The sequence below is a fragment of the Hibiscus syriacus genome, unplaced genomic scaffold (assembly GCF_006381635.1).
Source record: "Hibiscus syriacus cultivar Baekdansim isolate YM2019G1 unplaced genomic scaffold, ASM638163v2 tig00111542_pilon, whole genome shotgun sequence".
NCBI classification, from domain to species: Eukaryota; Viridiplantae; Streptophyta; class Magnoliopsida; order Malvales; family Malvaceae; genus Hibiscus; species Hibiscus syriacus.
The window spans coordinates 92,222-109,612 of record NW_024063115.1 but is presented as its reverse complement, the minus strand read 5'-3'; the positions used below and the strand labels follow the sequence as shown (position 1 = coordinate 109,612).

At 36.9% G+C, this 17,391-nt stretch overlaps 3 protein-coding genes and 1 pseudogene across 4 annotated transcripts; 1 reads left to right on the top strand and 3 right to left on the bottom strand.

The window, feature by feature from the left end:
• The first annotated feature begins 1,842 nt into the window (after nucleotides 1-1,842).
• LOC120164723 (probable magnesium transporter NIPA9) lies at nucleotides 1,843-5,592 on the top strand. Its single transcript, XM_039174387.1, has 9 exons — nucleotides 1,843-2,067; nucleotides 2,367-2,465; nucleotides 2,614-2,731; nucleotides 2,999-3,087; nucleotides 3,871-3,927; nucleotides 4,061-4,119; nucleotides 4,297-4,417; nucleotides 4,699-4,847; nucleotides 5,203-5,592. Exons 1-9 carry the CDS (start codon nucleotides 1,957-1,959, stop codon nucleotides 5,414-5,416), a joined length of 1,017 nt encoding a protein of 338 aa, XP_039030318.1. The 5' UTR covers nucleotides 1,843-1,956; the 3' UTR covers nucleotides 5,417-5,592.
• A 1,220-nt stretch (nucleotides 5,593-6,812) lies between these two features.
• On the bottom strand, nucleotides 6,813-8,186 carry LOC120164721 (heat shock factor protein HSF30-like). The gene is made up of 2 exons (XM_039174386.1): nucleotides 7,828-8,186; nucleotides 6,813-7,726 (listed from the first exon to the last, which is right to left on the bottom strand). The coding sequence occupies exons 1-2, from the start codon at nucleotides 8,149-8,151 to the stop codon at nucleotides 6,911-6,913; spliced, it is 1,140 nt and encodes a 379-aa protein (XP_039030317.1). The 5' UTR covers nucleotides 8,152-8,186; the 3' UTR covers nucleotides 6,813-6,910.
• A 1,079-nt stretch (nucleotides 8,187-9,265) lies between these two features.
• On the bottom strand, nucleotides 9,266-15,347 carry LOC120164720 (beta-fructofuranosidase, insoluble isoenzyme CWINV6-like). 2 transcript variants are annotated; one of them, XM_039174385.1, is made up of 7 exons: nucleotides 15,053-15,347; nucleotides 14,886-14,894; nucleotides 13,852-14,705; nucleotides 13,608-13,766; nucleotides 13,273-13,511; nucleotides 9,722-9,812; nucleotides 9,266-9,630 (listed from the first exon to the last, which is right to left on the bottom strand). In XM_039174385.1, the coding sequence occupies exons 1-7, from the start codon at nucleotides 15,240-15,242 to the stop codon at nucleotides 9,493-9,495; spliced, it is 1,680 nt and encodes a 559-aa protein (XP_039030316.1). In that variant the 5' UTR covers nucleotides 15,243-15,347; the 3' UTR covers nucleotides 9,266-9,492. The 2 variants fall into 2 exon arrangements, with proteins under 2 accessions (XP_039030316.1, XP_039030315.1); XM_039174384.1 differs by lacking the exons at nucleotides 9,266-9,630; nucleotides 9,722-9,812 and adding exons at nucleotides 12,608-13,002; nucleotides 13,091-13,181.
• Nucleotides 9,937-15,349, bottom strand: LOC120164722 (annotated as a pseudogene).
• Between the last annotated feature and the right edge of the window lie 2,042 nt (nucleotides 15,350-17,391).

Below are 17,391 nucleotides of genomic sequence, written 5' to 3'. Positions count from 1 at the left end.
CACGGTTTCTCCGATTATCCGATGTAAATCACGTTTAAATCCCCACGATTTTTTAAACGGAGACAGATACGGATTTTTTAAACGGGGACCAATACCCGGCCCGTTGCCATCCCTACAATTCAACTCCATTAAGTTTCCTATATCTATAAAAACCAGGCAGATGAGTCACTGCATCTTCCACACATGCAACATGGAACCCAAATGCTCGAATCAGTGCCGAAGGTTTCAATTTTAGACGCGGTTATACGATCTCTTCCTCAAGGTTTACTGCCACGGCAAGAGGGGATATTCATCACCTGCAACAATCATTCGAGTGCAAGAACATCGAGATGCTTCTCGACGATGAACAAGAAGTATCATGATCAAGAGCAAGTTCGCCATTAAAACGGCCAAGAATCGTCATTATTGCAAAGGCCTCCAAGAAACTATCATTGAAAGAGCAAAGAATCGTCATCCTTGTAAGTTGTCATCGGAGTTGCAGTGGCAGTAGACCTTGCTGAAGAGATCGGAAAACTGGGTCCAAATTCATATCTGTTTTTGCGGCGGTTCAAGGTTCAACGATAAAGATCGCCATCAAATGCATCTCTATTAACGTCGCTCTCATTACTGATTTACGTTTTTATTGGTAAACTACGGCTTAAACTATCCGATTTAATCCGTTTTAGTACCTAAATTTTTAATTTTTTTAAAATCATACATAACATTTAATTTTTGTCTCTTTTTAATAATCCGTTGCTAAAAACTTAACGACTAGTTGACGGGGATAGTTCCGGTGGACGGATGACCAATCCGAACGGTGAACCACGAGGAAATGACGAGTCGACCAACATAGTACAGTTTCATGTCCATTCGGCGATTGACGACGGAGATCGGATGATGAAGAAGTCATAGTCGATATGGGAAGATTGAGGTATTTTTCGATGAAACGGATGTTGGAATCAAGTTCAGGGGTCGAAAAGGTGCGAGCTGAAAAGTTTAGGCTTCATCAACCGATGGATGTGACGATCGACACTATATACGCAACGAATAGCGACTCCATCTGTTAAACTTTTAGTGGTGGGTATTAATATAAAATAAAAATTAAACATTAGGTATGATTTTGAAAAAAATTAAAAGTTTAGATATTAAAACTAATTGTTTAAGCACTAACTTGTAATTTATCCTTTTTGGATCTTGTTCTTGGTTTTTTTCCCTTTTCCCCATTTTTTTATCCTTTTAAAACAAATAATGTAATCTTTTAAAAGTTTTAATTGTAATAAACAAGTATCACAAGTACTGAAATTAAAATATATTTTTAAATTATTTGCATGTAATTTCTTTAGAATTTTCTTTAAAATATAGTTTTGAAACAAATATTAATTATCTCATTTGTTAAATAAATAATTGTTATTTCTATAAACCTCATATTAGAGCACTACATAATGTAAATATATTCGAACATTTATTGTTAAATGATTGAGAATATTTATGACATATATCAATATAAACACTCCAAATTAATAAAAATTAATAATCTACTTTTTATTAATTTTTTGAATAAAATAAAGATCAAGTATGTTATTTATTTTTAAGATAAATTTAAATTAAATTATATAAAAATAAAAATAAATTATATTTCTGATAACAGACTCGTTACCATGTCTAAATTACTAATTATGGAGTATAACTTTTAAAATAATATGGGGATGTAAATATCATAAGTGATTCATAAAATAAATTAATTAAATTTTGATATTTCCAAACGTACCAAATCGCACGGGGGAACAGGCGCGCCACGGAATTAGCAAACGCCAGCCTTTGCAAATGCCCCAACCCCGACAAAACCACTGGCTGACCCATAAATTCCTGTTTTTAGCTGTGCCAAAAGAAAACCACCGCAAAGAGAGATTTGCAACAACATTTTTTTGCTTGTTCAATTGATTTCAGAGAGATTGCGAAGAAGAAGAAGAAGAAGAAATGTGGGAATCGGTTTTCTTAACATTGGTAGCAACAGCGGGTAATAACATAGGCAAAGTTCTACAAAAAAAGGGTACTGTTATTCTCCCTCCTCTTTCCTTCAAGCTCAAGGTAATTCGCTCGTTTTTAATTCACTTTTCCTTTTTAGGTCTTTTATATTTCTGGGTATCTCTCTTTTTTAAACTTTGATAAACGATTCTTATATGGTTACGAAACTTCTCAAAGCCACTGGAGAATTTGGGTTGGGTAAATTGTGGAACTTTGGGGATTTGGGTCATTGAAATTTCATTTTTTTGCGCTGGATTTCGGTTACTGTTCAGCTTCGGCAGTTGTAGCTTGATATAAGCTCTGAAATTGGGTTTGGTGTAGGTGTTTTTTTTATCAATTGCACATGTTTTCCCCCCATGTAGGTGATAAGAACATATGCTGTTAATAAATTATGGGTGATGGGATTTCTGATGGATATTGGAGGTGCCTTATTGATGCTGAGAGCATTATCTTTGGCTCCGGTGAGTTAATTTTTTTAATGGTTCTTTGTTTATGCAATGGACCGAATTATGCAATCTTTGGCTGCTGGTTAGTTGAATATTATTATGTGATAATTTGTAGTGTAAATTTTGTATATTCTTTATCAGTGACGACGATAATGTTGCTCAGGTATCTGTCATTCAACCGGTTTCTGGCTGTGGGCTTGCCATTCTTTCGATCTTTTCATTTCTCTTCATGAAGTATTATTACTGGATGGGGATTACATTAGCTGGTATTGGCACCATAGGTAATGCAAGTTTCTTTCATCGTTCTCGCTTCTGCGGAATCAACCATATAGGTGCTATTACAAAGTGAGTACATTCAGAATATTCACATGATAGTTCTCATATCAATTTTATTTAAAAGAATAAGGTAATTTATATAAAATGCAATCCTTCCTGCTGGTTTTACAGTTTATGCTGCAGGCTACATCCAGTTAGCCATATGATAGCCCATTAGAAATATACTATTGATCCTATATATAAGGTAATAGCCTTGTTTTGTTTTGATGTAGGCGTTGGGGCTGGTGGAGAGGAGCAAGAGTCTTCAGAAGTATCGATTTTACAGCTACCATGGTTGGCATTCATTGTCGTGATCGTATTTGTAGGTACCTTTTTCCTCTACTCTCATCTAGTAGTATTGTTTTTATATCAATATCATATGTTCCTATGATCAGAAATAATGAAATATGTTGTTAGATTCTTTTGAGAGGCTATGTCTATTTCATGATTAATAAATTCTTGCCTTTGCAAACTTGAAGTTTACGATAAATTCTTAAGTTCAATGGAGTGTTTATTCATTTTAAGAGATACAAAACGTTCTGTTGAAAAGTTCCACTTTAATGGGAGCTTCAAGAAATTATCTGAAGGACATCTCTGATCGGTAAATTATCATTCTAATTAACCGAGTGAATTAAATCAAGTTATAAATCTGTATCTGTAATGAACAAAATGAGAATTTTTAGTTTAAACACATGACCTCAATTGTGATGACTTTGTTGCTAGTGACCTAGTAACTCCCTCCTCAAAGGTGCAAGACTAGAGCAGCAGGATGATGGCTGTTATTCATGACTTTTTGGGTACATTTAGTACTGATGCTATTTTTTTCTTATTCCTATAGAACTCAAATATCACTTCCTGTTGAGTCTTACTTTTACTGAATTAAAATTTATAAAGTTAATAGTTTAGTGGAGGTAAACCGTCGTAAAAAAACTATAGATCTCTTGCTGATTTAGGTCATCTAACTTGAAAGGTTATCCATACTCTTTGATATCTCAGATTCATGCTCTTATGCTTTTTAAACATGTAATATTTCATTATTTCCTTGATTATATTGTGTGAAATTCACATGTGATGGTGCTTTTATACTCGATATATGGTTATACAGGTACTCCTAAATGGGTGGCTTCGCTTCTACAAGCGTCAGCGGAGAGAACAAGAATTGGTAATCTCTCTCTCTCTCAGTCTTAAATATTTATGTTGCTTTTGGCCTTTTACTTTATAATATCATCATCTTATGTAAGATTTTGTTTATTTTCTCACCTCACTTGCATTTGTTAACAACCTTTCTCCTGCAGATAGAGTACGAAGCTGTTGAAGAAATCATATATGGCTTGGAATCAGGAATTTTATTTGGGTACTGAACCACTTCTACTGCAAGTCTTATTCTTGCTGTTCATGAGTCATACTTTGAAGATTGGAGATAGTATCCATTTTTTGCGGAATTTATGTAGCATTGATATATGCCTGCATCAAAACTTGTGTTGTTGTCGTTTGAGATGCTCAAGTTAAATGGGATTTCACTTATTTGCAGAATGGCAGCAGTGATATCAAAAATGGGATTTGTCTTTGTGGAGCAGGGTTTCTCCAAAATGTTGATTCCTCTTTGCGTCTCAATTAGCGTCTGTTGCAGTGGCACTGGATTTTTCTACCAGGTATTTCAGTCACCTAAATGGTTCATGATGACATATTAAAACGTTGCTATCATTGCCTTAAGCTATTTGTAGCAGGGTCGTACCTTATGTGTGTGATTCATGGGATCCACTTATGTTCTGGTTTTATTTTTAACATGGTTCAGTTGTGATTTTTTGGTGGCAAAGGTTCAGTGTCGAGACATTTATGTTTTAACAGGGTCCTTTAATGTCATACTTTATACATGGGTGCCTTTACCCTCTTGGGTAATTGTTACATAAATCTTTTTACACCTTTTGAGCAGACACGTGGCCTAAAGCATGGTCGAGCTATTATCATCTCTACATGTGCTGCTGTTGCATCAATCGTGACCGGTGTACTTGCCGGTATGCTTGCATTGGGTGAACAGTTGCCCTCATCGCCAACTGCCCGACTTTCACTTCTTCTTGGATGGTATATAATGCTTACCTTATATTTTACCCTCGGATTGTACAACAACTTATTCCAAAATACTATACCTTGGTTTTTGATTGTTCTCGGATGTGGCTTGCCAACCTTTTGCATACCATAGGCATCATAGAATAGCTTCTGTGGTCAGTATGATCGATTATAACAACCTTGTGTTCCACTACCGCATTTTCTTTTAAAATGAAAAAAGTTTAAATCCCATTCTTCCATGCCCTATTTTTGCTTTAGATTGGTGGATACAAGTAGTGTTTAGTGCAACCATTTGCGATTCCGTACTCTTTTAACTCAAATTCAGCATCTTTTCCACGAAATTATAGTTTACCGAAATTTTCCATGGCAGGCTATTTATCATGTTGGGTGTGATATTGCTTGTGAGTTCAACAAGACTGATGCGACACCTTCCATGGTCATTGCGGAATTTAAAACCCAGTGGAGCAGAACGGAATTTCAGTCTCAGGCGAACAGCGTCTCATCGAGTCAAGGACCCAAGTCCAAGTGCTGTTATCCCAACAGCGACATTGCACCATCTGATAACAAGTAAGGAGAAGGCATAAGTGAAGAAAACAGAAGCTCGTTGCACATGCATATTCGACATTGGAACCATATTGAATATTCTCTAAGAAGGTTTCGAGTTTGTTACAGGTCACTATCAACACAACACAGACTCAAGGGTTAGGATTGTAGCCACTAGCAATTCTGAACACTTGCTGGCAATGACATCATGTTAGAACGATCAAACTTTTTTATTGTTCTTTTGTTGTGTAACGTTCAATCCTATCCAAAGATGAATGGAAAATTTTCACTGCTTGTCGCTTGAAGATTTAATAATCTGAATCATTTTAAGCCAAGGCAAGAATGGGGTGCCATCTGCATTCGCAGCTTCTTGGTACATTGAAAGTCCCCCCCCCCCAATTTTTAATTTATTTCAAAGAAAATTTCTATAAGAAGTCCTTTAATTGTTCCTCAAATTACAACAAATGATACATGATTCAACGATAGTACTGTAAACGAGCCACAACTCGAGCTCGAGCGACTCGAAAAGTGTAAAACTGAGCAGCTCGAGCTACTCGAAGTGTAAAACTGAGTTCGATTCAACTTGAAAATTCAATAGCTTAAAATGGTCAAGCTCGACTCAAACTCAAAATAAAAATTTGAAGAGTCGGGGGCAAATAGTTCAGGGCATAATACCAAGTCTGGTATCTGGGATGGAGTTGGCTCAAAAGTTGGACAGCAGCTCAGCAACTGGAGACGAGGTTGATGGAACAACTTCAAGCTAAATCTTATCTTCAGAAAAAACCCCATAACCAAAATAATGCTTAGAGTCCCTTAATGCAAGGTCCCGTGCTCTATGATGGTGAGAAATAACAATATGACCACTAGAATTTCTGCAAAACATCCATGGTCAGGCGAGTCACTTGATCCTCCTCGAGTCCAAGTTCCAAGTTTCGGTATGATCCAAGCTCAGCTTCATCTTCAGTATGCACTTCAACTGGAAACACTTGCTTGGATACAGATAGAACAGAGGAGAGTTGCAAATTGCAATAGTAGGCCAAACTATATGAACTCGACAGGGCGAGTCACTTGATCCTCCTCGAGTCCAAGTTCCAAGTTTCGGTATGATCCAAGCTCAGCTTCATCTTCAGTATGCACTTCAACTGGAAACACTTGCTTGGATACAGATAGAACAGAGGAGAGTTGCAAATTGCAATAGTAGGCCAAACTATATGAACTCGACAGAATCTACCAAGACAAGCAAAGAGCTGGCAATAATCATGTCTTTAACATAAACCAGAGGCAGTCCATCGATGAATTTCCGTTCAAGAGGCAATCCAATCCTTACAGTAATAAGCTAATGATAATTTACTTCGCCATTCCCTGCTGTATGAGAAATCATAAACAATCCTATAAGTTTCACAAACAAAATATATAAACAACATGAACAAAAAACCGAAATTGATGAACCGGTAAGCAAGGAATGGTGCCAAAGAGACCAACTCAAAAGGCCTAGAACAACAAGATCATATGTTCCCTTGATGTGTTTTTCTTGGTCATGGATTTGACCTGAGATAACCCATTTGATCCACAAGTTCCTGCAAATCATCGCCCCAATCCGCAGGGTTCGCCGCCAAATCTTCGACTTGAACATCAACTTCAGTTTGATCACTCACCACCAAAAGTTCCTCCTCTGGTTCACCAGCTATCAAGTCTTCATTTATCAACTCTTCCCATATTGTCTCATTAACATCCAAACTATTAGTCACACTTGACATGGGCATTGTACTTGCTATATGATCCTTGATTTCACTGCTCGATTCATTGTCCATGGAAGAAGCGAAAAACGTCTCAATATCGTACCCAATGGTATCCAGATCTTCTTGCTCCTCAACTTGATCAATATCAACCACCCATGGGACTGCTTCTTGTTGCAGATTCTCCACACTGGGGCTCGCTGCTAGTCGCCGTTTTCGCCCGATTTCGACCGTCGGGACCTGTCTTTGCCGAGCAAATTGCTGAAAAAAAGTCGGGTTTCGGAGAGCTTTAGCAAGGAACGCCATTAGCTGCTGCTGTTTCCTCTCTGCTTCATGTAACCTTTCCTCCATTGCAACAACTTGGTCCCTTGAATGCTGCTGTTGCTGCCTTAATTGCACGATTTCGGCTTGTAAAACACTCCGATCCCTCTTCAGTTGCTCCAGCTCTTCATCAAATCCAAATTGTCCTATCTCAACACAAGCTCCCTCACCTTGATGGTGTGAACTTTGCACCAAATTTCTTCTCCTTTTGATCGTTTTCAGTAGGTGTTTTTGCCCTCCGAGGAACCCTTCATTGGCAAATTCCCATCGATCTGGATCAATTTTTCTAAAACCCTGCATCCACCATTACAGTGATTACTACATATCTTGATCACCAATTTTTTAAGAGAAGAAAAGAAAAAAAAACCCAACAAATCGTAAGTGAAAATACTTACATATGTATTGAGCTGGCGAATGAAACTGGAGAAATTTTTGTGCTTGAAATACCTAGGAAGAAGCGTGGTTGAGAATTTGTGAGAATCCCACACAATGAAGCTATTACGAGCTTTACTCCATGAAACCACCGAGTCCGTCGATGGGTCTTCCACCATTTCGAAAATCTTGGTCAGAAACGGCGGCGGACCAACCTCATTGAGCCATTCCCGCGGCTGCGGAATGGCGGTGGAAGACGAAGATGATGACGATGACAATCCCGCAGCTCCAGGAGCAGCAACCGTCACTTGAGCTTCCTCTTCCTCTATTACCACCACTCCTTCCATCAGTTCTTTGTAATAACAAAAAGAAAAGAAAAAAACAAACACGAACAACGCTCTGCTATGCTATTGCGTTTTCACTTTTATGTCAGTGTTCTGTCTGAAATTGTTCATACTTGGTAGAAAAAGAAATCCACTGACAGAGCTCGTTGGCTTATTATGGTAATGACAGTGATGTGTGTGTATATATATATATATAAGAGCTGGAGAAGAAAGTTCTAGAAAGTTTCTGCATTTGGCAAAAAAGTTCTGAAAACTTCTCTATGGTTCCAGACAAGTGGGAACCACTTTATATCATCTCACAGGATTTTTCATGTCTCCAGCTTTGGACACGTAAGCTGCTAGATTTTTCAGGGTTCTTACTTTTTGGGTAAATTACGTACTTAGTACCTAAACTATCAATTTTATTTTTTTAATACCTAAACTTTATTTTTTTCAAAACAATATATAATGTTTAGTTTTTATTTCATTTTAGTAACTAAAATTAAAAACTTAACGCGTTTAGTACCTAAACTAAACTATCAGTTTTGGTGCGTTGTAGTACCTAAATTTGCAATTTTTTTCGGAACTTAACTTTAAATTTTGAAAGAGAGTGTTAAAATGAAACAAAACTAAAGTTCTTAACTATGGATATTATAAAATGAAACAATAACTAAATTTTATGTATTGTTTTTGAAAAATTAAAAGTTTAGATACTAAAACTGATAATTTAGGCACTAAACGTAATTTACCATTACTTTTGTGAGACGAGGAGGAAATAATTTAGTCACCGGACGAGATGAACCAATGACCCTGTCAAGTTGATGAAATATTGAAATATGTTGGGGTGGACAAGCATAGATCTAGATTTGCAGGTTTTCCTGTTGTAACCGGGAATCCCAGTAAACTCTAATCCTTTGTTCAAGACAAAACTGATACATAAAGTTGTAAATATTCTTATCTAATACTCGTATTAAAGTCCGAATAGGTAGCTTTATGCTACGTTACATTAGTTGCCCCAAGCCTGATTGATTGCAGAAACAAGAAATATTCATAAATCATATGAATTCGAAATCTAAAGTAGTCATACATGTGATAGTTCTTTCACTAGGATGAATAAAAAGTGTTCATGTCATTTCTAAATGTTCCCCAGAAACTAGATCATCAACAAATCAGTATGTTTCATCAATGACCATTGCAATTGCAACAGTAATTTCCTAGACATGAACAAGGGGGTACCCTGTTTAATTATTTCTCAAGAAATCCTCAGATATGGTTTCGGTTTTCGATGTCCTAGCATGATTCCGTGTTCTCCAACCTTTCCCTGCAGTTAATCCAGACTTTATTCATACTCCATGCATGCAGGCTTTAAATTGTTACACTCAGAGTTCCATTGTTGAATGCAAAGAGATGGGCTTCGTTGTTGATAGCCAGCTTTGGATAGACTCTTGCTGTGATACAAGTTCTTCCTTTTCCACCGAAACTCCCGATTATCAAGTGATCGATCTGCCAAAAAATATGGTACAAACACATCAACATTCACACGAAAAGGACCCTGCATCAGTAAATAGAGAACAGCGAACTTGAATCGACGCACCAATGTTCTTAGTGAAACCATTTCCTGGTGTGGATCGATGTCGACAAAAGCTCCGTATGTGGTTTTATCCAAGTTGTTTCGCAACGAAGACCTGTGAATAACATGTTTAAACATTGAATCAAATGAATGTGGATGACTTATTGCACAACTGTGGATAGTTATGGAAAGAAGCAGTAACCAACCTTTTCTGCTCACTGCACATATTGTTGCCAAAGCTAATAAACCAAATGGTCCGTATTTTCCGGTGACAGATGAGTCTTGTCTGTCGCAGATTAGTTGGGGATCAACCAAACTGGTATCCATGAATTCCGCCTCTTCTAGTTCGGGCAATTCGAATATTATTTCTGTATCGACCTTTGAACAATGTAAGAAAGTTTTCATTATGATAATGCAATTATTTCAAATACATTTGACGGTGATTAATGCACACCAATAGAGTTCTAACTCACCTGTGAAGCAGTGATGCCAGAAACTTCAAAAACCGATCCGCTTTCGAGATGCTTGCCATAAATATAGACCTGATTCTCACGTAGATTGTTGAGTTCATCCACTGGCTACTGTACTAATTGCTTTCCAGATCCATCTAGCCAAATCTTCCTCGGAATCGCTTGCAAAGGAATATCTGTTAACCGTTAAGGATCGGAGTGATTCTAATACATCATGCAGCATCAGGCAATATGTAATGTCAATCACCTGAAGTCCAGACCATCCTTTCTGTATATCGTCTTCGGAACTATCGGATTCATTTACCCAAGCCCATAGTACCCTTCGGTTCTTCTTACCGTCAAAGAACGTATTTGAGGGATAGAATTTACCGTAATCGATTCTCAAGTCCGAATTGGTTCCCTTAAAGTCGACATCAGGAAGGAACTTTTCCTGCTCAGTATCATAAGTCCCCACGATGTAGTTAGTAATCATGGGAATTGAAGCTTACCTTCATAACATGCCTAACACTCGGATTTGTGACAGAGGTGTCGACCCCATTGGTGCTGTTAATCGACACGGGAAAGAAGTCCAGGCACTCCCACATATCGGTCTCCAATGCCAAATAAAGAGTTTCTGGATGCATAGTCCAGTTAACAAAATCTTCACTTCGGTAGAGTATGTCCGTGCCCCGTTTATTGCTATAGCTCCCAATGACTACTTTCCAGGTCCCGTCGGGACCCTGCCAAGCAGTTGTTGGATCTCTAAAGTTATCCCCATCAACACCATTTGGTGGAGTCATTAGAGGGTTTCTGGAGTACTTGCTCCATTCTATTAGCAACGGGTCGGATCGATTTTCGGGGTTGCCAGGTTTTGAACCTGGCTATAATTAGCATCAATGCCGGTGTATAAAATGACCGGTTTATTCCCTGAAAGGATCATTTCCGAACCGGAGATGCAACCTAAGGCGTCAAATGGTTCGGATGGAACAAGTGCATGATCAAGACTGAACCAGTTTATAAGATCATATGATGCAGAACGTGCCCACAGCATACCATAACCAAACAATGCACTGTGTGGATTGTATTGGTAGAATAAGTGATAAACTCCATTGTAGTACATTGGCCCTGCACCATATGGAACAAAACTCACTAATCTGATTTCACTGGTTTTGAAGATTTAGCACCCAAACTTTTCATTTTTTTCTAAAGTAGTCATGACTAATACCTAGTGTGACATAGGATCGTACATTAAAGTTGTTTAATGTTCTCGCATGCATATTTGGACATGAAGAAAAGTTCAAAAATGCTTTTCTTACCATTAGGATCTGTGTAGTGAATGTCAGCCATTGTCGTCCCATCATCGAAGCAGATCAGTTGAATCAATTGCCACCAAACAAACATAAAAACAAACACTTGACAGTCAAAGAATTGAATGTTCTAAACATGTAAGCTGCAATAGCAAGATCAGCAAAGCTTGTCTTACCATTCAACCAGTTTTTAGGAGAGTGGGAAGTGATAAGCTGTTCTCTAAGGCTGCTCATCTGGTACTAAAGCCTGGAACGATTGAAACCTTGTATTGTCTCTGTCTGTCAGATAATCACAGTCTTCCATTTAACTCCATTGGTTAGCAGAAAACAAGAAAACCCCACAAACAAAAGCAGAGATCTATCCATGTTTTGCCCCCCAAGGAAAGGCTGAGATGAAACAATGGCTTTGTCTGAACTCTGAATATCAAAATTTATTGAAACGTGGTGAGGTGGAAGAGTTATCTGATGGCTTTTCCTCTTACATCATCAGCTCCATTAGTGCTGCAATCAGGTTGAATTGCGTGTGACAAGTTTCTTGTTTAATTAAAAAAAAAGTAACTTTCAACTACCTTAAATTTTGTCGATATCTGTTTTTTTCTTCAATCGGGGGTGTCAGCTGGACCTTGCTATAATCTTTACCCGAGTCCACTACAAAAGCTGAGTCTTTCTTTTATCAATAAAAGTTTAGTGTTTGTTTAAAACACATACTTATATTATTATATATCTATGAAAATTACAAGTTTAGTATATAAACTGTTAGTTTTGATCTGTTTTAGTATATAAACTTTTATTTTTCCCAAAACCATACCTAAGGTTTAGTTTTTCTTTCATTTAGTACCCGTTCAAAATTTAACATTAAGTTTTGATTTTTTTTTTTGAAAGTTTAGGTACTAAAACGGGCCAAAACTGATAGTTAGGTACTAAATGCGTTAAGTTTTTAACGACATGGTACTAAAATAAAACAAATACTAAACGTTACGTATGGTTTTGAAAAAATTGGAAGTTTAGGTATTACTCGTATTAAAGTCTGAATAACGTAGTTTTGTGCTATGCTACATTAATTGTCCCAAGCCAGATTGCAGCACAAGAAATATGCACAAATCAAATGAATTCAAATTCTAAAGTAGTATATCAGATAGATCTTTCATTAGGTAGAATAAAAAGAGTTCATCTTTTCATTTCTAAAAGTTTCTCAGAAGCTAAATCAACAACAAATCAATAAGGTACATCAATGACCATTGCAATTGTAGCTGTAATTTCCTAGACATGAACAAGGGGCCACCTTGTTTACTTATTTCTCGAGAAATGCTCTGGTATAGTTTCGGTTTTCGCTGTCCTAGCACGATTCCGTGTCCTCCAAGCTTCCCCTGTAGTTAATCAGGGCTTTATTCATACTCCATGCATGCAAGCTTGAAATTGTTACACTCATAGTTCCATTGTTGAATGCAAAAAGATGGGCTTCGTTGTTGATAGCCAGCTTTGGATAAACTCTTGCTGTGATACAAGTTTTTCCTTTTCCACCGAAACTCTCAATTATCGAGTGATCGATCTACAACAAAAAATGGTAATAACACATCAAGATACACACGAAGACCCTGCACCAGTAAATAGAGAACGGCGAACTCGAATTGACGAACCAAGGTTCTTAATGAAACCATTTCGTGGTGTGGGTCGATGTCGACAAAAGCTCCGTACGTGGTTTTGTCCAAGTTGTTGCGCAACGAAGACCTGTGAATAACATGTTTAAACATTGAATCAAATTAATGTGGATGACTCATAGCACAACTGTGGATAGTTATGGAAAGAACCAGTAACCAACCTCTTCTGCTCACTGCACATAAGTACTACATATCTGTTATCGCTTCGAAAAATCCTAAAGAAAATCGCAGTTCGTTCTTTCAAGTCCTTTGTTGCTAAAGCGAATAAACCAAATGGTCCGTATTTTCCGGTGACAGATGAGTCTTGTCTGTCGCAGATTAGGTGGGGATCAACCAAACTGGTATCCATGAACCCTGTCTCTTCTAGTTCAGGCAATTCAAACATTATTTCTGTATCGACCTTCAATCAGTGTAAGAAAGTTTTCATTATGATAAATGCGATTACTTCAAATACATATGATGGTGATTAATGCGCAACAATAGAGTTCTAACTCACCTGTGAAGCAGTGATGCCCGAAACTTCAAAAATCGATCCTCTTGCGAGATGCTTTCCATAAATATCGACTTGATTGTCACGTAGATTGTTGAGTTCTTCCACTGGCCACTGTACTAATTGTTTTCCGGCTCTGTCTAGCCAAACCTTCCTCGGAATCGCCTGCAAAGGAATATTCGTTGACTGTTAAGGATCGGTGTGATTCTAATACACCATGCAGCATCAGGCAATATGTAATGTCAATCACCTGAAGTCCAGACCATCCTTTCTGTTTATCATCTTCAGAACTATCGGATTCATTTACCCAAGCCCATAGTATCCTTCGGTTCGTCTTACTGTCAAAGAATGTCTTCGAGGCATAGAATTTACCGTAGTCAATTCTCAAGTCTGAACTGGTTCCCGTAAAGTCGGCATCAGGAAGGAACTTTTCCTGCTCGTTATCATAAGTCCCCACAATGTAGTAATCATGAGAATTGAAGCTTGCCTTCATAACATGCCTAACACTCGGATTTGCGACAGAGGCGTCGACCCCATTGGTGCTGGTAATCGACACGGGAAAGAAGTCCGGGCACTCCCACATAGTGGTTTTCGATGCCGAATAAAGTGGTTCTGGATGCATAGTCCAGTTAACAAAATCTTTACTTTGGTAGAGTATGGCCACGCCCTGTTTATTGCTATAGCTTCCAATGACTACTTTCCAGGTTCCATCGGGACCCTGCCAAGCAGTTGTTGGATCTCTAAAGTTATCTCCATTAACACCATTTGGTGGAGTCATTAGAGGGTTTCCGGAGTATTTGACCCATTCAACTAGCAAGGGGTCGGATCGATTTTTTGGGGTTGCCAGGTTTTGAACCTGGTTATAGTTAGCATCAATGCCGGTGTATAAAATGACCGGTTTATTCCCTGGAAGGATCGTTGTTGAACCGGACCAGCAACTTATGGCGTCAAATGGCTCGGATGGAACAAGTGCATGATCAAGACTGATCCAGTTAATAAAATCATATGAAGCAGAATGTGCCCACACCATTCCTTCACCAAACAATGCGCTGTGTGGATTGTATTGGTAGAACAAGTGATAAACTCCATTGTAGTACATTGGCCCTGCATCATATGGAACAAAACTTACCGATCTTATTTCACTGGTTTTGAAGATTTAACACCCAAACTTTTCATTTTCTTCTAAAGTAGTCATGTCCAACACCTAGTGCGACACATGCTCGGACATGGGATATGGCATGATCTTTCAAACATATGAAAAAACTTTAAAAATGCTTTTCTTACCATTAGGATCTGTATAGTGAATGTCAGCCATTTTTGTCCCATCGTAAAAGAAGATCAGTTGAATCAATTGCCACCAAACAAACATAAAAACAAACACATGACAGTCAAATAATTGAATGTTCAAAACATGTAAGCTGCAAGAACAAGATCGGTAAAGCTTGTCATACCATTCAACCAGTTTTTAAGAGACTGGAAGTGATAAGCTGTTCTGTAAGGCTGCTCTTCTGGTACTAAAGCCTTGAACGATTGAAACCTTGTGTTGTCCGTCTCTGTCAGATGATTACAGTCTTCCGCTTTAACCCCATGGATTAGCAGAAAACAAGAAAACCCAACAAAAAAAAGCAGAGATTTATCCATGTTTTGCTCCCCAAAGGCTGAGATTCATACTTATGAATTCGTCTGAAAGATCAAAATTTATAGAAGGACAAGGCCAACCCAGGAATCTTCCGAGAACTGTTTTCGTATGAAGAAAAACAGGGTCTCCATGATCAAATTTGAAGAAGTTACGTCATGATTAAAATAAGGAATAAGTGTTGAATTTGCAATAAGAAGTGAAGGATTTTACAAGTGGATGAAACTGTGAGGTGGAAAGCTTTCCTTTTACATCATCTACTTCATTATTGGTGCAGTCAGGTTGAATTGCGTGTGACAATTTTACTTGTTTAATTAAAATTAAACTTTATTTTCCATCTACCTTAAATTATGTGGATATATGTTTCTCTTGAGTAATATATTATTTTATAATTAGATTTAAATTTAACAAATAATAATTTGGGTTGGTCTGAATGAGCTTAACTAATTGATAGAAAGGTCCAATTAGTCTCTTATTGGACCGGTTTATTTGGACTCTATTAAAAAGATTTGGTTTTTTCCGCCCAATAGGGTAAATCAGGTCGGCTCTGGGTATTTTTTTGCCCAGGACGAAATAAAAGAAATGTGTCCCTATTTGTATTATTTCTTTTTTGGCTCGGGACGAAATAAAAGAAATGGACCTTAAACAATTTAATTATTTGCTGAATAATATGGAAAATATTATGGGCCCTGGGCGGGCACCCCTTCTACCCCGGCCCAGGGCCGGCCCTGGGGTAAACGGATAAATTATTTGGGAAATAGGGTAAGTAGAAGTTTATTTTGGGATTTACGACATTTTCTATAGTGTCCATGGAACTCATCACCTGGAACTAGTCACCTCGATATGATGAGTTCCAAAAAACATTTTTTATTTTAAATTTGACATATCGAAGTGACGAGTTCCAATAAAATATAATTTTTTAATTAAATTTTATCACATCGGGTAAAAATTTTGAATAAAAAATTATTTTTATTGGAACTCGTCTCCTCAATATGACGAATTCCAAGTCACTGTAACAAATGACGTAGATCCCTAAATGAACTTCTATATGTCTTATTAGGCTAATTACTTAAAATGTTTGCCCTATCGGGCAAAAAAAACCAAAGATTTGTCCAGGAAAAATATATACTCAAACTTATAAAACTAAATCATTATACAACCTTTTTCCCCCCTCCAGTTTTAAGGTTTTGTCTTGACTAATTCGTATCGACTTGAGTCGCACACTTGGTTTTGATGGGTGAGTCTCTCAACATGGATTTTCTACATACATACTCGAACCTGAAACCTTACTTAACCGATATCAAGTTACTTACCATTTTTTAGTAAATATTAGGGTAGGCAACCTTCTTTTTATAATATATAATGTCAACATTATTTATTCTGCTTAATGAAAAAAATATATTAACATTATTTGTAATACTTTAATTCTTATTATACAACTTCTCTAAAGAAAATCTAACCCTGCTCACTTTCTTTTATGTTTGGTTGGTAAGCATAGTGCACTGAGAATTCAATCGAGTTGAGTCGAGTCAACAAAATTCAAGTTATTCGAGTTGACGAATCGTGTTTTGTGATCCGAACTTGACATTTTTCAATCTGAGTCGAGTTATTCGAGTTTCTATACAAATTTTATTATAATTATTTATAGTATTATGGTAAGCATTGATTCCAGTTTTTTGATTTTCTCTAACCATAAAAGATATATATGTGTGTGTATTCATATTCTTTTTCACATTATAATATTATTTAATATATCAAATACAATCTAAAATTATAAAATATATTTATAATATTATACTTTAAATAATATATTTTGAGGATAAAGTATTAATGAGAGTATAAAAGAGTAAAAGAATTGATGGGAATAAACAATTTGAAAACAATTACAGTCAAAAATCCAAATTGAGTAAAATATAAAGTTAATGGACTAAATAAAAGAGAGTATATTTTTAGTAAAAATAGGAATTGAAGTTACATAGATATTCTATAGTGGTATAGGAGCATGTGGTTCAAATTTGATAAGAAATAAACTTAAAATGAAGGATGAATTAAAAGAATATGGAAATTATAAAAAGTTAAGGGACTAAATTGAAAAATTAATTTTTTATCCAAAAAAGAATTGAAAGCACATATGTATTATACGATAGTTTAAAA

Coding starts and splice junctions, on each gene's coding strand:
- LOC120164723 (XM_039174387.1), top strand. CDS start 1,957: ATGTGGGAATCGGTTTTCTTAACATTGGTAGCAACAGCGGGTAATAAC. Junction 3,088..3,870: donor TCATTGTCGTGATCGTATTT/GTAGGTACCTTT, acceptor ATGGTTATACAG/GTACTCCTAAATGGGTGGCT. Junction 4,848..5,202: donor CTTTCACTTCTTCTTGGATG/GTATATAATGCT, acceptor TTTCCATGGCAG/GCTATTTATCATGTTGGGTG.
- LOC120164721 (XM_039174386.1), bottom strand. CDS start 8,151: ATGGAAGGAGTGGTGGTAATAGAGGAAGAGGAAGCTCAAGTGACGGTT. Junction 7,727..7,827: donor TTCGCCAGCTCAATACATAT/GTAAGTATTTTC, acceptor TGGTGGATGCAG/GGTTTTAGAAAAATTGATCC.
- LOC120164720 (XM_039174384.1), bottom strand. CDS start 15,242: ATGGATAAATCTCTGCTTTTTTTTGTTGGGTTTTCTTGTTTTCTGCTA. Junction 13,512..13,607: donor CGGGCATCACTGCTTCACAG/GTGAGTTAGAAC, acceptor CACTGATTGAAG/GTCGATACAGAAATAATGTT. Junction 13,003..13,090: donor TGGTTTCATTAAGAACCTTG/GTTCGTCAATTC, acceptor TTTTTGTTGTAG/ATCGATCACTCGATAATTGA.